Source organism: Canis lupus, chromosome 34 (assembly GCF_048164855.1).
Source record: "Canis lupus baileyi chromosome 34, mCanLup2.hap1, whole genome shotgun sequence".
Classification (NCBI taxonomy): domain Eukaryota; kingdom Metazoa; phylum Chordata; class Mammalia; order Carnivora; family Canidae; genus Canis; species Canis lupus.
In genome coordinates this window covers 8,900,534-8,926,182 of record NC_132871.1, presented here as the reverse complement: position 1 = coordinate 8,926,182, position 25,649 = coordinate 8,900,534, and the positions used below count along the sequence as shown (strand labels likewise).

Genomic DNA, 25,649 nt, shown 5'->3' with positions numbered 1-25,649 from the left:
AGCACAAGATATGGGCAGTGGAGTACTGGCAAAAATCAACTCCCTAAAGAAAGGGAGGGGATGCTGATTTGCATGGCCTACATACTCTCCCCATGGCCAATTTCAGGTTCCCAAGAGGATGTCTCGGAAGGCTGGTCTGGTAAGAGATGTACCCAGTGGGCTCCTGAGCCTGTGTCAGCCAGCTCCAGCTCACACTAGGTGTGTGCGAAGATTACCACACCCCAATTAAATGAGTACAGGAGGCTGAAGAGCCTGGGGCCCGGCAGCAAATCCTCCGTTATTGTCAGCTGTTCCTTCTCTCCTGTGGCGATGAATGAGCAATAATTGAAACCAGCACTCATCTGAGTGCCCACTGCAAACAGAAGTATGAGCCCCCTGATATGTGGGTAAAGGTCTACATAAACCTTGCTATTCTGGGGAGATGACGGCTTTTATAAGATTCTGCTAAAGCCTCCTAATCATGCAACATTTGTGATTTAGGGAGATAATGGCTAGTGAATTAGGTAGATAGCAGGTGCAGTCATTGTCTGCAGCCAGGCTAATTCATCTGTGTTTTGAAAGAATTACACTACTGCCTCTATTCCTATTCCTAATGTGTGACTGAGCACCAGGAAGAACAGAACAGATAATGCCCCAGGCCTCAAGAGTACCATTAGCAGCTTGGTGGGTCTTTTTTTAGGACAACCAGGAGGTTTTCTCTTGGGAGTGTTGAACTTTGTACAGTCTTTCTCTCTAACTGCTGAACAGATAGGGAACTCCAATCTGCAAATCATTTGGATTATTTTGGGCTCTCTTCGGGCAAATATAATAAAATCCAAGAACTGGCATGAGGGTGGTATCTCAGGCAGGCTGTGAGCACAATCAGCTGTATTTAATGTTTGTAATGGAGGGCTTACGTCTTAACTGAAATGATAAGCCCAGTAAACAATCTGGTTTTTGTGGCCCATGAAATCAGACTGCAATGATGAAAGTGGCATGCCCCCCCCCCAACAAAGATTGTACAGAATCAGTACAGATACAGTGCAGTGCATAGTCAAGAATATATGTATGCACAAATACAGGAGCAATGCAGATTGAGGTGGCAATTCTAATAGATTAAGAAATATTTTATTTAAAAAAAGGAAACCCAGGTACAGAAATAGTACAAAATTAATGTCTGTATGTAATGAAAGTCGTTATTGGTGACAACACAGGGACTTCTTTATTGTTGTAAAATATAAAATGTACCATTTGAACAGGTTATTTTTAAAGATTCAGTTATTTATTCATGAGAGACACTCAGAGAGAGGCAGAGACACAGGCAGAGGGAGAAGCAGGCTCCCTGCGGGGAGCCCAATGTGGAACTCCATCTAGGGACCCCGGGATCACCACCTGAACCGAAGGCAGGCGCCTAACCACTGGGCCACCCAGGCGTCCCCATTTGAAAAAACTTTTTTTTTTTAAATTTTTAAAAAAGTTTTCATTTCAGAGGCATTAAATACATTCTAAGTGTTCTATAACCACCCCCACAGCTATGGTCTGGATGTTTGGGTTCCCTCAAAACTTATATGTTGAAATCCTAATTCCTCAGGTGACAGTATTAGGAAGTGGGGCTTTGGGGAAGTAATTAGGTCTTGAGGGTAGAACCCTGGTGACTGGCATTAGAAGGGATTCCAGAGAGATCCCTTGCCCCACTCTGCTATGTGAGAATGCAACAAGAAGAGGGCCATCCATGTACCAGAAGTGGTTTTTTATCAGATACCGTATCTGCTGGTGCCACGATCCTGGACTTTGCAGCCTCCAGAACTATGAGAAATAGATGTTTGCTGTTTATTAGCCGGCTAGTCTATGGTATTTTGTTATAGCAGCCTGATTGGACTCAGACCACCACTTTTTTCTTTCTTTTTTTTTTTTAATTGAAGTGCAGTTGACACACAATGTTGCATTAGTTTCGGGTGTGTAACGTAGTGATTTGACAAACTGCTTTGCTCCACTCACCCCTAGTTGTAGCCACCACCTGTCACCGTACACCCTATTGCAGTACCATTGACTTGCTCCCTGTGCTGCGCCTTTCATCCCTGTGTCTTATTCACCCCATAACTAGAAGCCTGTAGCTCCCACTCCCCTTCAGCCTTTTTGCCCATCCCCCGACCCCAGACAACCACCTTCTTGAGAACTTCTTCATCTTCCGAACTGAAATTCGGTTCTTACTAAACACTAGCTCCGGAACACCTGAGTGGCTCAGTGGATGAGCGTCTGCCTTCAGCTCAGGTCATGATCCCAGGGTCCCAGGATCGAGTCCCACATCGGGCTCCCCACAGTGGGCCTGCTTCTCCCTCTGCCTGTGTCTCTGACGAATGATATTCCATTGTACGAATGTACCACATTTTGTTTATTCATTCACCTGCTGATGGACACTTGAGTTGCTTCCATCTTTTGGCTATTTTGAATAATGCTGCTGCCATGAGTATGAGCATGAGTATACAAATATCTGCTCAGGTCCCTGCTTTCAGTTCTTTTGGATATATACCCACAGTTGGTATTGCTGAATCATATTTTAATTTTATCTTTAATTTATTGAAGAACCACCACACCATTTTCTTTTTCTTGATAAAATTTTATATTTAATTAATTAATTATTTGACTTATTATTTATTTGAGAGAGAGTGAGTGTGAGTGAGAGAGCAGGAGCAGCAGAGGTAGTGGGAGAGGGAGAAGCAGGCTCTCCTCTGAGCAGGGAGCCCGACATGGAGCTCACCCCCAGGACCCTGGGATCATGACCTGAATTGATGGCAGACACTTCACCACCTGAACCACCCAGGCACCCCCACCGTTCCATTTTCAAATAGCAGTTATACCATTTTACATTCCCAGTAGCAATGCATCAGAGTTAAATGCAGGAACATTTTTAACCTAAGCCATTTTATCTGTTTTAGCCAACTCTTCAGCATATCTCAGCTCAGTACAGAAATGCTTATTTTGACAGGAAATTCCTCTAGAGAACAGGACATTTGCTGCTACTCAAGACACTTGGTGCCTCAGTAACAGTTTATACTCACTCATCATGGATTAATGAGTTATTATCTAAGATCACCAAGCAGAGGCTAAATCTTTGATGTTTCCTGTTGTTGCCAAAAGGTCTGCACTCTGCTGACAATCAGTACCTATTAGCAGTCATGGGAACCATAGTTCCCAATATTGTTTTTCTTGTTAAAATATGAATTATGACATTACCAAGCTTCCTTTCAAAACAAGAGTCAGAAACCAAATGATGAATGGTTAAGTGGCTGACAAACCTTAGAAAATTAACACTGGTAAAATGATCAAAGTGATGGTATTAAAATGGCCTTGTCAAAAGTGTCTGTGGCACATGCTTCCATCAAAATCAGAATGAGACCTGTGATCTCATTATGTTAAATATGCTGTACAGCTTTTGTGCCCGTGGATTGTTTTTTAACCTGTACTGGTAACAATCCTTTTAGTAATATGAACTCCCGAAGATATACTTTCTTAGCCTTTTGATAATCTGATGAAAGCTGGTGAATATCTCCCCAGGATAATAAGATGTGTGTATACCCAACACTTGTCACATCATTCCTGGGTTTTAAAAGATGTGCTAATTAAACCCATTCATGAACCCCAGGTTAAGAAGCTCTATAAATGTGTAATTGTATACCATCAGTAATGTATCATTCTGTACAAAAAAAAAAAAAACTAGACTTGACATTTAGTTTATTCATTGATTTACTAGTACATTAAGGGTAGATAGCAAGTAAGAAGTTGTTTCATGGTCTTTGAGGTCAACTAGCTTTGGAAACCAAACTGAGGATCCTATTTAATATACTTCCTAAACCCTACCTTCGTCATCTGTACACTGTAACAGACGAGTTCCTGGATAAGAAATGTGACATCTGGTCTGACATTATATTACCACTATTACCACTATATTACCATATGTTACCACTATTATTATCAGTGGTAAGAGACTGATGCTTTTATTGGTATTTTTTCCCCCCTGACATTATAGAGAAAGCCAGGAAGGAGGTGATGATCTCTTTTTAGGATTCTGACCTCAAAATAATATGTTTGATGTGTTATTTTTTTACTCATTGATAATGTTTTGAAAGGCCATTTATGTTTTATTAATTATGAAATTAGCAGATGTCCAGAGAAGGATTACTCAAGGGAATAGTATGAGGTAGCTTGGTTGTTCAGGATAAGGACATATTCCTTAATCTCTTTATGATAACATTGTTTTGAAGACTCAGTTCTGAGAATAGTCCAGCGCATAATGACCAAAACCCAATAAAACCTAAAATAAGAGGAAAGAGGTGGGCCATATTCCTGGAATATAAATTTCATACCAATTACAAGATTGAAACTAGATTAGAAAGAATGTATAATTATTAAATCTAGGGCATATGTCCCAATTAGAAAATACATCAGCTCAGTGTAAAAAACAAAAACAACAAAAAAAACAAAAACCAAGTCAACTCAAATTACAGTTTTCAAATAAGGTCATTGCCACATTATAATATAACAGATTAGTGTGATACTCGAAAATGGCTGAGTTCAGCTGACTTTCAGGGGAAACTTCAATATGAAAAGCTACCAATAAATAAGTAGAACCATTCAGATCATTAAAGGAAGTTTAGATTGGTTTACAAACCAATGTAACATTGGTTCTAGCTCTTTTCTTGAGAATTTGTTTAGATTTATGTATGGGGGCAGTTTATTTTGAATTATGTACTCCTTCCTTTGCTGGTGGTGTGTGTAAAAGGGGATATGTCTTTGCCAGTAATCTCATGGCTCTCTGGGATGCTGTACTCCTACTCTGTATTATTTATAAGAGAGATCCATGCAGAGCTGGTTTCCCCTTCATAAGACTATTAGAACCTTGTGCTGGCATTTTCTCGTGCTTTTCCTAGGTTGCAAAAGGGAATGGAAAAGCCTCCCTCTCTTTAATGGACCTTAGGTCTTTGAGTCTGGACACAGTAACTCTCAATAGGAAAGCCTCAGGACAGGGCAGTACATCTTGCCAGAAGATCAAGGCTCTCACTGGCCTCTCTACCCCCATAACTGAGGCCCTTCACTGATCCAGCACTGGGGCAGATCCCTGCCTTTCCCTACCTCATGGTCCATGGAGGCAGGTTTTATAGAGCCTTCTCCCACCATGTTATTTTCTTTGACCTTGGACATGCCCAAGGATCAGTTAGACAGATGAAGAGGGCTTTTCCTTTTTCTTGCCTGGTAGATTCCTCCTTGAGAATGCTTTGTCAAGTGTATACAACATACTGGTTCTAGTCATTGTAATGACCGCAGTGCATTTGGATAGTCTGTATAAGGTAAATTTCCAGTAAATAACATATTTGTAAGCATTAAGGTTCCAGAAGGTTGGGAAGAACTTGTATCAGAGTGTCTCGAAGGTTAGAATTCTCAAGTTATAATCTTTAGAATTTATAATTTTCAGAACAGATAAAAAGAAGCCTATTAGTTTAAGTAGGTTAGTTTAAGTAGGGGAAAGAAGATACTCAGATGTAACGACATCTGTACTTTTGCATCAAACATAGTTTTACAGATCCAAATAACTAGCACTCTCAAGCAGTATGTGTCATTTGAGGTCTTCCTTTAGTATCAAGAAAGAATTAATCAGAATATAAGCTAATACCAAAGATTTATTTCATACAACAACCTTGAGAAAGTGTTTTCCAGGGTTATTCCTTGCTCAGCCCAATCTCCTATACTGTTTACCTGGTGTGTACGGTGTTTCAAATTTCTCTTGCATGGATTTGTCTGGTGTCTGTATTCAGTTCAGTGTGTGTGAGAGAGACACGAGTGTGCATGTCTGCCTTCCTTTTTCCCCTTACAACCATCTTCTTTGATTCTCTACTTGAAATAGACAAAAAATAGAACATTTTAGCATGTCTTATTGCTATTTATCCATAGTTTATAAGTCTTTAAAAGCAACTTTTAAATGTTGAATTATATTCTTTACCTGAAAAGAAACAAATATTTTTCAAAATAAAAATAGCTTTATTGTGTCTGTTTTTTGAATTAATATATACCCAGTATAAAAAAGAACAAATATTTAAAATTCGAAAAAGAGCCCTCTCAGATTTCACCTCCTAAATTGCTGATATTTGTGCTATAATTTATGTCACCAAATGTAAGGATCTTGAATTGTTTTTATCTAACCATCACTTTAGATGATGTACACACACACCCATGATTTATTGATTGATTGACTGAAGAGATTTATATTTATTTATTTTAGAGAGAGAACACAGAAGGAAGGGGCAGAGGGAGAGGGAGAGAGAGTCCCAAGCAGACTCCACACTGAGTACAGAGCCCAGCAAAGGGCTCTATTCCACAACCCTAAGATCAGAACCTGAGCTGAAATCAAGAGTCTAGTGCCCAACCAGCTGTGCCAACCAGGCACCCCACATGTATTTAAGACTTTACGTGAAGAGCAATTTTAGGTTCACAGCAAAATTGAGCAGAAAGTACAGAATTTCCACATATCTCTTCCCTCCTCCCACCCCTGCCTCCTCCACTGTAAATATCCCACACCAGAGTGGTATCTTTGTTACAATCAATGATGAACCTGTTTTGACAGGTCATTATCACCCAGAGTCCATAGTTTAGGTTAGGGTTTACTCTCAGTGTTGTACATTCTGTGGTTTGGACAAATGTATGGCTTGCATCCACCATTACAGTATCATACAGAATAGTTTCACCATCCTAAAAATCCTTCGTGCTGCATCTCTTTATCCCTCCTCCGACTCCCAACTCTGGCAATCACTGATCTTTTTTCTGTCTCCATACTTTTGCCTTTTCCAAAGTATCATATAGTTGAAATTATATAATATGGACCCTTTTCAGATTGAATGTTTTCACTTTAAAAAAAGGATAGATAGATATATAGATAGATAGATAGATAGATAGATAGATAGATAGATAGATAGATGTAGGCAGGTAGGTAGATTTGGTAACCAGCTATATTAAGGAAAGTTTTCTTTTTTCCTCCCTTCTGGTTGATTTTCATTTGATTCTCATGTGCATTTCAGATGAATAATTATATTATTCATTGTTTAGCACTCTCAGAGCACAGTGTTAATAAGGTAATAACCAGTATGATTATTTTGTTGCTGACATTGATGGAAATGGTACTGATTTTGTTGCTGACATTGATGGAAATGGTACTGATGTTTCACCATTAAGCCTGATGTAGATTGACTTATGTGCCTGTGCATGTATGGTTATGTGTTTGTATGTACAGAACAGCACGTAGAAAGACATATTCCAGTATTTGTTTGGAGTTCTTAAATATTTGGGAATGGACATTAAATGGCGTACTTTTAAAATCAGGATGATTATAGAATATTTAGCCTTTGAACTCTTACCAGTTTTAGCTATTTATTATACATTGCAACAGTTATCTAATAAGTTAGTGTCTTCTATGCCTGGTTATATGTTTTTATGACCTCTCTGTATTTGTGATTCCTGTTTTTCTCCACATTTAGAAATGAAAGTATAAATAGGGCAGCCCCAGTGGCGCAGCGGTTTGGTGCCGCCTGCAGCCCGGGGCATGATCCTGGAGACCTGGGATCGAGTCCCACATCGGGCTCCCTGCATGGAGCCTGCTTCTCCCTCTGCCTGTGTCCCTCTCTCTCTCTCTCTCTCTCTCTTTCTGTGTCTCTATGAATAAATAAATAAAATCTTTTTTAAAAAAAGTAGAAAGAAAAGAAAGAAAGAAAGAAAGAAAGAAAGAAAGAAAGAAAGAAAGAAAAGAAAGAAAGATAGATAGATAGATGAGTTGATAAATCCAAGACATTTATTTATTTGTATGGTTCTGTAGTTGGCTTTTCTAATTTCATGAATTATAAACTTAATGCATTTGTTTTTATTCTTTTGTGTTTAGTAATGGAAATGAGTAAGACCAAGAGTTTTCCTTTCCTTATATCTTTAGCTATGTTCTGCATTTCTAAATAGTTTTGTTACCTTATTTTGTGTATGCTTTGCTTGCTGTTATCTTTAGTCTTTCACCCTTGAGTTAACCAGAGAATTCACTCCATCACTCAGAGAGAGAAAGAGAGGAGAGGGAGGGGGAGGGACAAGACTGAGTACTTTTGATTTCTGCTCCTTTCAAATATTCTACAATACCAGTTTTACTTTTTTCTTCACTCTGAAGCATACTAAGAGTATATTTTCAAACTTTTTCTAGGATTAACCCCTTTGCTTCCACTTTTTCATTAATATTTAACTTCCTGAATTGATTCAGAGAATGATCTAAATTCAGCAATATCATTAGGATCTATCTTATTTTGGTTTGCTTTTTACTAATTTTGCCTGATGAAGTTTATTTTTCCAGATAAAAATATTTATTTTTATCTGTTGAAGATTTTATTTTCCAAGCTGAAGGCTTCCTTATGTTCAGGAATAGTTTTGAATATTATTTCTTTTCTTTTTTGATTATTGTCTTTAGCATCATTCATATCTGTAGGTTCAGGTTCCATTATTTGTTGACTTTTCCTGTCCTTCCATTTGCAAGATGATTTCTTCAACTTGGTCTTTTTAACCTACCTATTGATTTGAATTTTTCTGCAGAATCATTTGGTGCTTCATTAATGTCATTTTAATTACTTTGAAATTATGATGTCATCGTTTGTTTCCTTAATTTCTTAATTTTGCCAGCTCCCATTGTATCTCAACTTGTCTTATTTCTTATTCAAAAACACTTTTTTTTTAATTTGTGAAAGTATGAAGCAGTGGTACTCTAAAGCTACCATCCCTTTTGCTAGGATTAACATTCCATATCTGCCCTCTAATTATCTCTCACACATAATAATTTGCTCTCCTATTGGGGGAATAATTTTTCATCATGGTTTATACGCACATACTTTTTTTTTTTTTTTTAGCTTTTCTCTATATGAAATCTGCTCCTTGTCAAAAGAGTATTTGTGCCAGTTATCCTTGGCTCCCTTCATGTTTACTTGAGTAGCATTTTGATCCTCTGAAAATTCACACTTGGGGGACTAAGTGATGTGGAACATAGGTCTGTCTTAGTCGTCCTTGGTAAAGGATCTTAGGAGAGTGGAGAGTGGCCAGTCTTCATCACATCAGTCCTTTGTCTCTTTGATCCTCTTGTAGTAGGAAAGCTGTATTTTGGTGTGCTTTGGGACGTGTCCAAGATGTTCTTTGGAAGCCAAGACTAAGGAAAGCAGGAAAAGATAAGGCAGAGCTATGTACTTGTGTGCCAGTATTGCTGTGCCTCTGTGGCCTCAGAAAGCTATTAATCTGTGATGAGGCTTTTCCCTGTGCTTCTTGCTCCTTGCCATTCTAATCTAGAGGAAACTGGTGGAGTTTGCCAGACTTTCTTCTTATAGTGCCATTTTAAGATGGGAGTTCTATATTGGTTTCATACCTACTGGTTTGTTTGTGAATAAAGTGATTCTTTCCATTTTATTTTATTTTATTTATTTATTTTTAAAGATTTTATTTATTTATTCATGAGAGACACAGAGAGAGAGAGAGGCAGAGACACAGGCAGAGGGAGACGCAGGCTCCCTGCAGGGAGCCCCACGTGGGACTCTTGAGACTCAATCCCAGGACTCCAGGGTCAGGCCCTGGGCCGAAGGCTGTGCTAAACCGCTGAGCCACCCGGGCTGCCCGATCCCTTCCATTTTATGGCATGTTGTGGCCACTATTCTTTAGTGAAAGTACTAATGATTTTTTTTAAAGTCCTTTTAGCCTCTGCTGTTTAGTTATTTTCTGGGAAAATGTTTATAAAATCTTACGTTGCCACCTTTTTGAGAAGACATTGGCTTAACTTCATGAAAGCAGTCCTTGATTTTCTTTTTCTTTTTGTGGGTTAATGACCTTAGAAATAAAAAGATTCCCTACCCTTTCTCTTTATGGAAAAAAAAAAACCACTTGAATATATAATGACATTGTAATGACTGTAATATATAATGACAATAGGCATTTATTGCTCCTGTGATGATCTTGATAGAAAACTAATTTATTCCACTCAGCCGTACAATGACATTTGCATTGGTAAGATCAGTTGATGACAGGAATGCCCTCCCTTGTGACTTGTGCCTGCGATCCTCTAATGTGGCTCCTCATCATTCTCCGTAGGTAGTCATGCAAATATTGAAAAAGACAAACTATCAAGAACCCAAACACTAACTTAAAACAGAATCTAATGTCAAAACTATGAAGAACTAGATCCTAATTTTATGATGGCTATCTCTCAATTTGAGGAAAATCTTGATTGAGTCAAGTCTCAATTAAAACAAACCTCAGGGACTCCTAGGTGGCTCAGCGGTTGAGCATCTGCCTTCAGCTCCGGATGTGATCCCAGAGTTCCAGGATCGAGTCTCATATCGGGCTCCCTGCATAGAGCCTGCTTCTCCCTCTACCTATGTGTCTGCCTCTCTCTATGTGTCTCTAATGAATAAATAATTTTAAAAAATAATAAATAAAACAAACCTCAGCTACTGTTGCAGAAAAGGAGACTGAGAAAGGGTGGAAAAGTTACCTAATTCTTACAATCTATCCTCATACTTGGAGACCCAGTTGGCCTCAACCAAAAAAAGTAGTATCATTTCCTCTCTATTGTGTTAGAGTATGAAGTGTGATTCTCTAAAACTCCAGATTAAATCACCAAGATTGGGAAAAGGACTGGGAAGAGAAAAATTTGATTTGGGGTAGTGTGGGGGAGGTCTTGTATTGCAAGGGAGACTAGAAGGATACCATTTTACTCTTACTGTGTCACTTACAGACTGTAGGTTCCAACAAGATTTAGAGCAACTTGAAGGGAAATAGAACATTACAAGGGGAATTTTATCTTTTAAGGTCAAATGTAAAACTCAGTTAAAACCATGTTAAAATCAGGGGCACCTGGGTGACTCAGTCAGTTAAGCATCTGCCTTCAGCTCAGGTCATGATCCCAGGGTCCTGGGTATCCAGCCCCCATTGAGCTCCCTGCGCTGCGGAGAACCTGCTTCTCCCTCTCCCTGTCGCTCCCCCTGCTTGTGCACTCTCTCTCTCTCTTTCTCTGTAATAAATAAATAAAATATTTTTAAAAATGCTAAAATCAGTTTTTTAAGGAAAAGGAGATTATAAAGGAAAAGCCATCAAGCATTGAAGGAAACAGAGAAGAACCATAAAATAGAAAGTGTAACATGATATGGCAGGGATAAGCCCAACTATTAGTTACAACATTAAATGGGAAGGAGAAAAATGTCACTAATACTAGATTTAAAAAAAAAAGCAAACCATGATCACTAGTAGATGAATATATAATACAAGATGATACAGAAAGTTTAAATGTAAAAGGATGGACAAATTTCATTAATCACTTGCAAACAGAGAGCGGATGATACCAAATAAAGCAAAAAAAGTAGTGAACAAAGAGAGTCATTTTTATGATCAAAAGCTAACAGAATGATTAGGATCTCTTCTGTGATAAATCTCATTGTTTCAAAATATATGGAATACAACCTAAATGTCCCAGTAGAAGCACGGCTAAATGTATCATGGTATATCTGTGTGATGGCCGTGGTGATTCAGAGCCATGATACTGAAGTTCCTTTGTTCACAAAGAAAGCTATTATCAATATATTGTTGTCTGAAGAAAGCATATTGCAGATAGAGTGAATATTCTTTTCCTACGTTGGTTAAAGTAGAATCAAATGTTAACTAGGATTATTTCTAGGTGATGAAACTAGAGTCCATTTAAATGTTTTCATCTGAGCTATTAATTTTTCCCTGTGGTGAATATAGTAGATTATTGCCCCTAAGTATTCGTTGCCTTATATTGGCTGCACTATATTTTCACGCATCATCCTCCTTAATTTGGCCATCTGACCTACTTTGGACAATAAGATGTGAGCAAAAGGGACTTGTGCCACCTATAAGCAAGCACTTTAAGAACTTTCTCCTGTTTTGTCGTGGCTGTTTTCCCTTGTCACTTGGGAGTTGCTCTTAAAGCCTGGAGTGAAGAGGATGCAGGGTAGGGGTGCAGCTGACCTCTAAAGGACATGTCAATAAACCTTTCTCGTAAGCCTTAAGATTTGGGAGTTGTGTGTTTCTATGTCACAACTTAGCCCAGCCTACATAGTCGAGTTTCAGATGTTTATCTGAACACGTGCAATTTATGGTGCCTGTGAACAGCAGCTTCTAGAACTCTTCCCTGCCGCCTCTTGCTTTACTTAGCTCTCTGGGTCATAAATCTGAATTTTATGTCACTCAGTGTAAATGCAGATGTTATAGCACTTAAAAACAATTGTAGTGATCCCACTGATATGAACAAGGAGGGAGACAGGAAAATTAGATGTTCAGCTCTTATATCGCTGTTATTTTCAACAACAATAATTTTTCTCATTGAGTATAGGAATTATGTCTAAATAGTATAAAAATTATGTCTAAATAATATAAAAATCTATGGTCTTTGAAAAATAAATATATAAAACAAAATCTATGGGTTTTCCTTGGCTTTAGGATTTTATTTAGGCAATTTATGAAAATGTGCTTTGATAGAGATGAAATAATTTTTTCTAATGTCACACTAATTCTTACACTGTAGGAGTAAAGAGTAAATAGGTATAACCTACTAACAGAATTTGGAGTTACTTTTTTAATGCACATTGAAATAGAACAGGTGGTCAAATACTTGACTGATAATCAGATTGGAATGATCTTTAAAGGTCATCTCTTTCAACTTTAGGTACTTGAAATCCTCTTTGTTAAAAAAAATCAGAAATTAATAGAAATAACAATTATATCAAAAATGATTCTTGGAATGAATTGAATATTCTTAATTGCCTTTTCTTCACTCTTGGTATTATTCAAGATATTCATAATTGTCATTCAACCAAAATGTTGCACTTTCATCATAGGTAGTTTACCCTGAAAATGTCATTTAAACTTAAAACAAAACCCAGAATTGGTGGGTGTCAGCATTGGTGTTAATGGGGTAAGTGCAGTTAGGAGTTGGGTGCAGTTAAGAAAAAAAAGTTCAGAAGGGGAAATGTTTCTTGATGTAGCTTGGATTGAGTTTACTTCCAAATGGATAACAGTCTAATAGTTTGGTTGTTTCAACCTCATCCCTTTGGGGCACTTGAATGCATCACAGAACTTCCACGCTTTTAGCTCGTGTGTCAGCATTTTATAAAATGTCTTGGACCAGAAAGTACTTCAAATCAAGGACTGAGCAGTGTTCTTGCTTTCTCTTTGTTGGCACCAGAGCTTGGCTTGGGAAATTTTATTCACACTTATTAGGCTACTTTAATATAATAAAAGAATTAGATGATCCTCTATCAAATATTGCTTTATTACTGCCTTTTGGCAATACTAAATGGATCCTGATTTCTTAGCCCATGAAGGAGCGCTGCAGCTCTTGACATCTCTATTAACCCAAAGATCAATTTTGTTTCAAGAGAAGACTTTCCAGTTTGGGGGATAAGTGGTGGTGACAAGCTGAAATCTTAAGAAAGGGATTACACAGATTTTATTCACTAAAGAGCCCAGTTTTCTTAATTTATAATAACTTGCCTTTTAATTATTGGGATTGTTCTTTTGAATATTCTCTATAGCCAGGTGACGATTAAAATCCTGATTAACACACTCAGGGTCACACAATCCGTTAACATAATGTTGCAGATTTAGAAAATAGGACTATTTCTAGGCCTGTATAAAACTTCATACACGGGGATCCCTGGGTGGCGCAGCGGTTTGGCGCCTGCCTTTGGCCCAGGGCGCGATCCTGGAGATCCGGGATCAAATCCCACGTCAGGCTCCCGGTGCATGGAGCCTGCTTCTCCCTCTGCCTGTGTCTTTGCCTCTCTCTCTCTCTCTCTCTCTCTCTCTCTCTCTCCTCTATGTGACTATCATAAATAAATTTAAAAAAAGATTAAAAAAAAAAAAACTTCATACACTTGCAGAGTTTACGTGATCTGTACATAAATCATGTGATACATTTGTATTAGTAACAATCTACTAAACATTTGTCTACAGCCTAAATTTCTCTGAGCTCTGGAACTACTTTTCCAAGTGTTCATCGCCGTTTGAACACCTCGGTTATACCTGAAACTCAGCGGGTCAATACCATATGGGACTTCCTGTCAATCCTGAATTTCCTTTGGCCAGCCCTTGCTCCGAATACCAGAAACCCAGGAAGCTTCCTCAACCCGGCCTTCTCCTCCCCCCCCCCCCCCCCCCCCACTCCTCTGTATCCTGTTACAACTGCCAGGACTGGATGCCAAATTTCCTACCACCTCTCTAAGTCATCCTCTCTTGCTTCCTTATTGGGCCTCCCTCACCTTCTTTATTTCTCCAATCTGGTTCTCCTCTCACTGCTGTCAAAGTATGCTTTAAAACACACAAATGTGGTTATACCACACTCCTTTATGGCTTCTTAGGCTTACGATAAAAAATCGAAATGGTGAACATGGCTGACAAGGCCCTGCGGGGACTTGGCGTCTGCTTCTCTCTGGCCCATCATGCGGCTCTCATCATGATTTCCAGTACTAATTCCTTGGTCGTGCCAGGCCGGACACCCAGGCACCTGGTTAACTCCTGCTCATCCTTCAGACCTCAGCTCCAACCCTCTTGATCAGGATACCTCTAACCTCCAGATCCAGTGCATTCCTCTCGCCATATATCCTCCTACATCTTTATTCTTTTTTTATTTTTTATTTTATTAACTGTCTCTTCCTTTGGACTGAAGTTCAGGTCTCCCCTTTCTTTCACCTTAAGTTCGCTTTCTGATCATGTCCAGGAGTTTTTTTCTTCCCACCTGTGCTGTGGTACTTACCTGTACTTACAGTGTTCTGTGCTTCCTTCAAGAAGTATCATTAAGATGGGGGTAGAAATCTGTCTTCTGTCTTCTTGGAAGAGGGAAACTTTGCTTTAGTGGTCAGTCTTTTGGGTCACAGATGGTTGGGTAAGCTTCTCCTACTATCATGCTTACCTTTAAAAAATAATGTTTCTAAGCAACCAGTGTTACCAATTGAACAATGCTTCCCTCAGGCACAAGTTTTTGGTCCTAGCAAGCTTTCCTTATGTGAATCCAAGTGAAAAATGAAGTGACTCTTGGCTGTAGCTAAATGAAGCGACTCCAGTTTCACAACATGTTTGTCCATCTGTAGGTTCTTGAGAGCCCATTGGTCATTGAATTGAGAATCATATGTAAGTATGTTGTGGTCTTGAGGTGCAAATAACGGTGGGTATGCGTATTCTTGATCCTTCCTAAATGCTGCATCACACAATATACAAAATGCATGAACCTTTTTGCCTTTTGTGTCTGTTTTCTGTTGGATTTAACCATCACATTCAGGACCCAACTGAACTCAACTGAAGACAGGTGTGGGCTGAGCCCTTATTTTAAGCCATTGAGCAGGGCATTTAACTTCCAGGGGAGGAAACTGATGTGCTGCTTTAAAACAAAGAGAATGTGAGGGAGGAATATGACTTTAGCGTATGGTTTCTTTCCATTTTCCTTTTGACCTTTTTTTTCATATTAGCACTTTTAGCCTCCACCTTAAAATCTAGAGGAAGAAATAATATTTCCTAATGTGTCAGTGTTCTTCCTCTCCCTAACATTTTAGGTTTCTTTTTCCCCCCTAAAAATAATGATTTTTTTATTTGTATTTTAATTACATGAGGTGTTTTGTTTTTCTTCTTGTTTCACTTTTAGGTATTTTGGACACCTTCAATATTTGCCTTCTCTTTTCTGGTCAAGCCTGATTCCTGAAATGGAACTAAAGCTGAAAAATCATCTCCTTTGTCTGCAAATTTGAGACACGATTGGGATGGTCTTAAGTGCATACAACTAGACCCTTAACTGCAGCGATGAGTTCAGACGAGAAGGGCATATCCCCTGCTCATAAAACATCCACTCCAACCCATAGAAGTGCCTCTTCTTCAACATCCTCCCATAGGGAGAGTCGGCAGGTAAGAGAATAATACAGAGTGCATTTTATTATTTTATGGAAATATGGTACCCTTAGGATACGATGGGCTTGCTAATTAATTCTGAAATCTTGTTGTGAAGATTTTTATTCCACAGGAAAACTCACTGTTATCTGTAGATCTACCCCTTGATGCCACAAAGATCCCCATCTTGTTTTTCTATTTAGGATCCTGTTTCAGGGTGTAGACCACCGGAAAGGTGGGGTGGCTAGAGGAAGCCTTGCTTTCCTCTTCACTGGGCACCTGAAGGAGCGGGGAGCAGCTTCAGGAACTGGAACACTCTCCTCTCTCTATTTGTGGAGGAGAAAGGGGATATGAACCTGCAAAAAATCTTCTTCCTACAAGTCTCTCACTGGCCTGCCCAGCACTAACTTCTCTTTGGCATTTCACAGAATCTGGTAACAGATTCAGGAATTAGGATACAAATAAAATTGTAGTATCAGGGACTTAAGGGCAGTGAGAGCTCTGATAATGCTTAGAGTCAATAGAGAAAATAAATTACTGTGTCATCATCCCATTGAGCCCATTCTGTCCATGATTTTTGTTTACAGAGTGACTTCATTACTACTTGAGTGGCTGTCCTACCTGCCAAGGTTGTAGGGGGGAAATTAGTCACATGAATTTTCTTCATTGTCAAAACAGGCAGTTGTTTTGTCCAGTACGTGCCTGAGTATTGCTATCTGCCGTTATGACATTATCTTGTGATAGAATTTTTATTGCGTAACTGGGAATTCACAATAAACAGGTTAACTACTTTAGAACATTTTCCTTTTGAGGAACATTCCCTTTAGTCAGTTATTCCTGCAGTGTTTTACCTCCCTATTTTATGTGTTCAAGGTGTATGGCCTAGTTTCCGGAAGTGTGAACATCAGTTACCCTGTGCTCGACAGCATAGACTTGGGTCTTTTTTTTTTTTCTAATCTTTTTTTTTTATGATTTTATTTATTTATTCATGAGAGACACAGAGCATGAGAGAGAGAGGCAGAGACACAGGCAGAGGGAGAAGCAGGCTCCATGCAGGGAGCCCGACGCGGGACTGGATCCTGCGTCTCCAGGATCACAACCTGGGCTGAAGGTGGCACTAAACCACTGAGCCACCTGGGCTGCCCTAGATTTGGGTCTTGAGACAGCCAGTCCAGATGTGAATTCATTCTTCTAGATGGTGGGAATGCACTGCTGGAGGTGTTTTCTTAGGGAACCCTCAGTCCCAGACCCACCCTGGACTCCTCCCGTTTTCTAGCAGGAGACCCCAGGGTTATCTGTGAGAATCAGAGGATCCTTATCTGTATATCTGTCACAGATGCTAAGGCAGGTATTTCTGCTACGGGGATTTTGGACACTGGTGTCCTTTGTTGTAGAGTTCAAACCAGACGTCCACATTCCTTTCATCAGAAGCGGTTTTGCCCTTAACTCACTCTGTGATCACACACAATTATGTTTATTGCCTTGCGTTCATAGAGTAAAAGAAAGTAAAAGTACAGTGAACAGAATAACCTCATTTGTACGAAGTAACAACAACTGTATGCCTTGATGCTTTCTAAGTGTGCAGTTTCTGTTTCTCCTTCACCTGCCTCTCTGTCCTTTCTTGTTACGGCTTTTCCATTTTTCCTTTGCCCTGGGCGTTTCAATGGAGAGACATTTTAAGCAGCCTGGCCTTCCCAGCTGCTGACAGAAGGACGAGATTGACCCAGGTCACCCTGGAGAGTTGTGGCAAATGGAAAAGATGGATGATGGCTGTGCAAACATCTGCCGTGCGTTGTTGAGCTGCCCATTGCACCTGAGCTCCAAGGCTCCTGTGCAAAACGACAGGGAGGAACTGAGACCCTGGTCCACAGAGGGGGTCTGAAGGTAGACTGTGTGACTCCTGGCTGGCTCATGAATGAAAAGTTTTACAAGGAGAATCAAGTAGTAAGATATCTGTTACTCCTGTAAATTGAGACAATGCTCAAATGGTTGTTATTCTTTAAGGAGAGTTCACTTTAAATGTTGTGTGTGTCACTGGGTCCAGACTCTCCCAAATCCTTTCTCCTCTGGTTTGTGTCTCCTGTTTTGTGTCTGTTCATCTCTCTCAGGGGAGAGAATAAAGAACAATTAGAGTTCTGTTTTTCCCTTCCTGTCTCAGTCACTTCCTAAGTGATTTGGGGGAAATCAGAGATTGTGAGGATCCTGTGATCTAATATGATGCGGTGGTTTTCATATACACCTATTGTGGTGTGTGATTATTTTCCTAGGGAAGGGGTGTGGAGAAAGTGATAAATGAGTCTTCAATGAATGTTACCATTCTTCCGATATGACACCCATGCAAACGGAGTCCATCCTATATCTCATAGATGGACCATATGAGTAAATGATCGACCTGTAGCTGAGAATTCAGTGATGCCTGAATGCACAGTGTTTGCCTGTCCTTCCCAGGTTCTAGTTTTAGATCACTAATCAATCGATTGGGCATTTCTACTTAGATGTACCATGACGTCTTAAATCAATACACATAAGCCTGTTCACTCTCAGGATAATCATTCTCTCACAGACTCCAGGGTCAAAGCCATTCCTTTCTCCTTTGACTCTTCCACATTCAGTAGGTTGACAAATTTTACTGATTATTTCCCCCTTTATAATGGGACCACTTCTTTCTATTTCCGCTGTCCACTCACTAGCCTAGACTCTCGTCACTTCAACATCCTGCACAGTCCTCTGGCCTCACTGTGTCCCTGATGGCCTTGTGAGATCGAATTTCCTTAATATGGCAGATCCATTCTCACAACCCTTCAAAGACTCTTTCTTGTTTACCAACACAATTAAGGCCAGATTTCCTTACTTGGTATCTGATGACCTCTGTGACCTGATCCAGCCTCAGGGTCCCGTGTCCCTCCCACCCTGTACAGTCTTGTCTGTACATCATTCCTAAAACTGCCTTATCCTCGTCTCTGCCTTTGTCTTTCCTACACAGAATTCCCACCACACTTGCTTGACCTGATATCCCCCCTTCAGGGACTGGCTCATGTGACCTTTCCCTGACCACTCAACCCCATGAAGTCCTCTCCCCTTCTCTGAACTTTTACAGAACTTTTGGACAACATTTGACATTTTTATATTTATTATTTTTTTAATGAACCAATCTCCTCAACTGTTTTCTAAGCTCTTCTAAACAGGCAACACGCTCTAATTCTTCAGGGACAAGCCTTACACCTCAAATATTTTAATATAGCCCAGAGGATATTTTTAAAGACCTTCAATGGTGTTAGTCTTGTCTTCTTATTACAAACTTGCCATTCCAGATTTATGTGTCCTCTCTCTTCTTCCTTCCTCATAGATTGAGTAAAACAAAGACCATCTGCCAAGTGCATAGTAGTAATTGGCTGTCCTTCCTGTGGCAAAATTATGTAGCACAACAGGTGAGGGAGGGAGAGGAGTTAGGAAATGAAGGGATTCAGTGTCCTTTGTGATTTCACTGAGTGTTTCTTCATCAACATAAGAGGGTCAATCCACTTAGGATTTAACAGGTTGGAAGACTTCAGTAATTGCTCCATTTACATTTCATTTCAGACTGATATTCAGTGTTAGAACATTTAACAAAATTAACTTTGTGTGTGTATGTGTGTGTGAGTGTGTGTAGTGTGTGTGAGAAAGAGACCCAGAAACAGAGAGAAATCAACTATGATTCATAATCTGCAAGAAACATATACTCTTAATTTTTTTAAAAGCAGAATTTCCCAATGTATGTGCCCAAGAATGCTTTCCCCTTGAGGTTTTGCATGAAAAGGGACTATTATTGTCAAGAGAAATGCTAAACACAATCTCTTTTTGCGATATACATTAATAAATTAAGGACACTGGTAAATCCTGTAGTTAGAACTTTAACTGAGCATTTATAGAATCTAGTAGATTGTGGAACTTTTTTTATTCTCCTAAGATTTGGTTGTTAAATATCCAGATTCTTCTTTCTGTTAAATTGGAAGAGAGGAGCGTCTGCGTGGCTCAGCAGTTGAGCATCTCCCTTTGGCTCAGAGTGTGATCCCAGAGTTTGGGATCGAGTCCCACATCGGGCTCCCTGCAGGGAGCCTGCTTCTCCCTCTGCCTATGTCTCTGCCTCTCTCTGTGTCTGTTGTGAATAAATAAATAAAATCCTAAAAAAAAAAAAAAAAAAGAAAGAAAGAAATTGGAAGAGGTAGGAACAAACACTGGAGCCCAGATTCCAAATGACTACACTAGACCGCGCTTAGGAGTGGCTGAGTGTCTTCCCCTTTAGATGTGGTATGTACCCTCTGATCAGCCACAGTCCCTACCTTTCTTTATCGTGCTTCAATACTTACGTTTCCTGCTTGACCCTGGAAAGCATTTGGATTGCCAGCCCTGATCCTGGATATTAAGTCCACCATAGTCATATTGAGGTAACAAAGAGTGATTTCCACTTGGATGTTAAGAAGGCATCTCAAACTTAACATGTCCAAAACTGAACTCTTCATTTCCCTCTGAAATCAACTCCTTCCCAGTCTTCGTTATCTCAGTAAGCAGCAAGTCTGTCCTTGCTTTTGGTCCAGGCAGAAACTTCACCAGGAATCATTCTTGACTCATCCTTTTTCTCACACCTGCTTCCAAACCCTCAGAGAATCCTATTGGTTCTATCTTTGGATGTACCTGGGGTCCTACCGCTGCCTACCACCTCCTCCCCCTCTACCCTGGTCTGAGCTACCATCATATCTCACTCGGACGACGGCCATAGTCTTTTAACCGGTTTCCCTGCCTGTAAGTCCTTTGCCCAACATACAGGTCATTTTCACAGAGTGGTCAGATTGATCCCTTCAAACCCTGAGTCAGAGCAAGCCACTCCTCTGTTCCAAACCTTCTAGTGGTTCCCATCTATCTCTAAGTAATACTTGAATTTCTGATCATTGTCTACAAGGTCAGTCATCATCTGGCTCTGCCCACCTCTCTGACCCCATCACCTGCCTTGTTTTCCTTCACTTAGTTCCCTCCAGCATTTTCCTCAGTTGTGCTCCCACTGCAGGGTCTTTGTGTTTGGGACTCCTTTAGCCTAACTTGCTTTCCTCCAGGCATCTCCAAGTTTGCTCATGTACTTGACTCATTCTCCAAATGCATCCTTTCTGGATCACCAGTACCCTGCCCTGCCTACCCTCATCACTCATTGCCTACCTGCATCATCTTACTTCAAAGCACTAACCACCACCTGACAGGTTACATATTCATCTGTTCACATCTATATCTTCTTCCCCTATTGCCTGTCACTGACCTGTAAGCTCCCTGGAAATAGGAATTTTATTTCATTCAAAAATGTATCCTTGGCACCTCACACAGTACTTCATGTATGATTATGGCTCAGAATATATTTTAATGAATAAATGAGTGAGCAGTTAGCACGGAGAGGAAGATTGGGAACCAGGTTCCAGAAGTCTCATTAGCAGGGAAGGAATCGTCATGGGGTTGGGAGATGACAAAGTAGAAAGGAGTATAGTGGGGAGCTCCGTGTCTCTTGAGAAGGGTGGGTTTCAAGAGTGGAAGAAGAATCATCCAGGGGTGGCAGAGGGCAGCTGGGAGCACAGACCTTTTTGCTTGCTACCGACAGTGATTATATGGTGAAATAAATGACTTGAAGCCCAAGAAGGAAATTGCATCAGACAAAAGCAAAGCATTGTTAAAATGTTAACAGATGTTAAAAATATTGGTGCGGGTGGGAGGTAACATTTTATGTTATTTTGAGTATAGTCGACACACAACGTTCCATTAGTTTCAGGTGTAAACATAGTGATTCAACAACTTTGTACATGATCCCATGTTCACCACAAGAGAAGCTACCATTTGTCCCCATAATTGCTTTTAAAACATCACTGACAAAAAAAAAAAAAAAAAAAAAAAAAAGGGATCCCTGGGTGGCGCAGCGGTTTGGCGCCTGCCTTTGGCCCAGGGCGCGATCCTGGAGACTCGGGATCGAATCCCACATCGGGCTCCTGGTGCATGGAGCCTGCTTCTCCCTCTGCCTGTGTCTCTGCCTCTCTCTCTCTCTCTCTCTATGTGACTATCATAAATAAATAAAATTAAAAAAAAAAAAATAAATAAAACATCACTGACTGTATTCCCTTTACTGTGCCTTTTATTCCCTGTGACTTTATTCATTCCCTAACTGGAGATCTGTATCTCCCACTAGCTTTCACCCACTTTACCCAACCTCCCGTCCCTCTCCCCTCTAGCAACCATCAGTTTGTTCTCTGTATTTATAGGTCTGATTCTGCTTTTTGTTTGTTTGATTCATTTGGGGTTTGGGTTGTTTTTTTTTTTTTTAAGATCTCAACTTATGAGTGAAATCATATGGAATTTGTCTTTCTCAGTCTGATTTATTTCGCTTAGCACAACACCTTCTAGGTTTATCCATCTTGTCTCAAATGGCACAGTCTCATTCTTTTATTGGCTGAGTAATATTTCATTGTATGTGTGTTTATGTATATATATGTACATATATACATACACACACATATGTATGTTTAGACATCGTAAATGCTTCAGTGAGTCAATCTTTTTAGTTTAATGAAAAATGAAAGAAAAAGATATTAGCCATTCCTTATAATGATTCAAAGTTCACTGAAGCTCAAAGATCATAAAATAAATACTTTTTGGTATATATAATATATATAGACACACATACATACCACATCTTCCTTATCCATTCATCTGTCAGTGGGTGGTTGGGTTACTTCCATATCTTGGCCATTGTAGATAATTCTGCAGTAAACACCAAAGTGCATATATCTTTTCAAATTAGTGTTTCCATAACTTTATTTTAAGACAGTAGTTACTATTTCCCATAGTGCTTATTTTAAGGTAACATTACCTAATAGGCTAAGTTTATGACCAGCTGACTAGATTTTGTTTGTCTTCGTAATTACTCTCACATTTACATATTTTAGAGAATTTTTTACAATACACAAGACTGAGACCACCTGTAGAGACAGTTTCAGAAGTTCTGGGATTAGGCCCAGGGATCTGCATGTTTAAAAGTGGAACCTCTCTTTGGTGCCACAGTTTATTTCTATTTGTATCATTATTGGGTCATTTTCAGTAAATCAGACACTATTTCTCTAAGAATTTAGGGTTTGGAATGCATAGTTACTAGATGATAGAGTCTATTATTAGTATTAGACACAATTAAAATTGTTACAGATCTTCCAGTTTAGACATCGCAAATGCTTCAATGAGTCCATCTTTTTAGTTTAATGACAAATCAGAGAAAAAGTATAAGCCATTCCTTATAATGATTCAAAGTTCGCTGAAGCTCAGAGATCATAAAATAAATAATTTTTAAGGAAAAATTATGAGTAAGTCTTAAGAGGCTTGTAGTTAATCTTCTTGCCAGTTTTGATAAAATATTTATTTAGTGTCATAGTCAATCTTCCACAACAAATAGAAGATTTCGATTACATGAGTATCTAAAGATGTCTCCTATACATTATCACCAGCAATACATTTGAAAAGCAGCCATGGCCCATTCAGTTAATGTTCATCGATGACAAGTGAAAGCAGTCTCCAGCAGTGATTATGTGGGACTCCTGGGACCATGGACTGGTGACCTGACTTCCGAGTTCTGGTGTCAGCAGCATCTGCTGCTTATGCGACTTTCCTTAGAAATGAAAAAGGTGCCTAAAAAAACTAGAAAGCAACAGTGGTCCTCATCAATGTCTATACTTTATGTATGGAGTTTTCATACAATATTTCTTCCTGGACAAACAGGCTGATAAAAATATCCCCCAGCATATACATGAAGTGAATTGGAATACGTCTCTTCCAGTTGAACCTCTGAAGCATCTTCTTCAAATAGCTTTGTTAAATGAAACAACCAGATCACTGCTTTGAAATACAGTGTCTGTCTTCTGAATATGAAACCTGTTTCCATCTTTGAGTTGAGAAAAATAAAGTGTTACTGCAAACAAAAGCGTTCTAGCTTTTAGAGAAAAGAAAATGCAAGTATTCCTGATTTAATACCAAACCTCCGATTTAAGCTTGAGCTGCTTCTAGTTTAGCCTTTTTGGGATTCTACTCATCCCATGGAACCTAACTTTTAGGACTGAGGACCTATGTTAATGGGAAAGAAAAAATAATTACTTGCAAGAACAGGCTGTGACAAGCTTCTGTGATTTAGACGCATTTTGTAAATTGGGTGTCCTGGAAAATCTAAATATTAGACAAAATTCATGAATAAACAGCTAGGACAACACCAGCAACAGCTAATGTCTCGTGGGTTCTCACAGTGGAAGTTTGGAACAATCCTCGCCTCTTTCAAAGACCTAAATGATGGCATAAAGTGGAGCATCTTCCCCACAGCTAATGAGCAGCTAAGACAGGATTTGCTCCATGGAAAGCCTGATTCTAGAGCCCCTGTTCTTGCCCACACCACTATTTGCTTCACTTTAGGGCTTGACAAGCTGAATGTCCAGGAGAAGGGCCTTCTGTACACTTCAAAGCAAACTCTGTAAGGCAGCCGGTGTCAATTATTTTTGAGTTATGTTTTGCCACCTTATTTTTTTCCCTCAGTGATAACGGTGATTTTTTTTTAACACCCTCATTGTCTGGGGGAACAATAGACCAAATGGTACAGAGACCAATTTGTTCATAATTTTTATCATGAAATACTATTATTGAAGGTGAATCAAGTTCTTTGTGCTTTCCTGAATTTTCTGTATTTGCACACCTATTGTCTTTGTAATGAGAAGTTTGGACCCTTTGTTTATATTCATTGAAAACTGTGATTAGCCTTTTCCATGAAATGAAATGAGCAGCCCTGTAGTCGCCACCGTTTGGAGATCACTGTCACTGCTGCTTGGTGTTCGCCGTGGGTATTCAGTCCATGTCAAATGTGCTGAAATTGAGACCACTGGAAAGAAATCTGCCACCTAGCATTCAGGTGCTCATTATCCACGAGGAATTCAGAACTCGACATTATTTGAGAAAGAATCTGGTTGCTGCTTTCGTTGGTATGTTTGCAGAAGCCTCTGGTTCTCTAGGCCTGCTTTATCAGCTTCTCGCTGGAGAAGTTCTCTCTTCTTATTGAGCTGGCTGGTTTGGGATAGCATTTTGATGGCAGCAAATTTGTCTGTCAGACCCAAGATTAACGCTGCCTGTTCAGTTCTTAGGTGTAACACCAAATAGAAAGAGCCACAGTATAATCAGTTAGTGAACCCCAAAGGGCCTCATTCATGGGTCATAGAGGGGACCTGGGAATCTGTCATTTACAGATGCTTCCCCGGGAGACTGTGGCTCACCCAGGTTTGGAAAGCATCACTCTTCACAGAATACGTTTACAGGTGTTTCTCAAGGACTATAAAAACATCATCTCAGAGGACCGTAAATTCTACAAAACTGCTTTGTTTGATTTTCAATTTTGACAGAGAGAAGATGTTACCATCCCTTTGCCCAGTCGCTACTGAAAGTGACTAGGCTATAAGTAAAATACTCTCACAAAGATAGAGGAAAGCCCCACGTAACTTGTATAAAGCACCAGACTTCTTGACCTCAAATCCTGATTAAGAGCTAATTTTGTAATAATAACGATAGCCAGTGTTTATGAGTTTTCAGGGAAATGGACATTCTCATGCACTGCTGCTACACATGTTAACTGATTCTGCTTTTCTGGAGGGAAATGTTGTGATACATATCTAAAATCTCTTAAAAGGTCATCCCCATAAGGA

At 39.5% G+C, this 25,649-nt stretch overlaps 1 protein-coding gene across 19 annotated transcripts in view; it reads left to right on the top strand.

Annotated features, from left to right (window-relative positions):
• OSBPL6 (oxysterol binding protein like 6) overlaps nt 1-25,649 on the top strand; it is a 208,390-nt gene that overhangs the window by 102,174 nt on the left and 80,567 nt on the right. For all 19 annotated transcript variants that reach the window (XR_012023837.1, XM_072811108.1, XM_072811122.1 and 16 more), the window contains one exon: nt 15,683-15,939. Coding sequence is in view for 18 of the 19 variants with exons in the window: in XM_072811108.1 (XP_072667209.1) it covers nt 15,838-15,939 (102 nt within the window). In the remaining variant the exon portion in view is untranslated. The remainder of the gene's footprint in view (nt 1-15,682; nt 15,940-25,649) is intronic.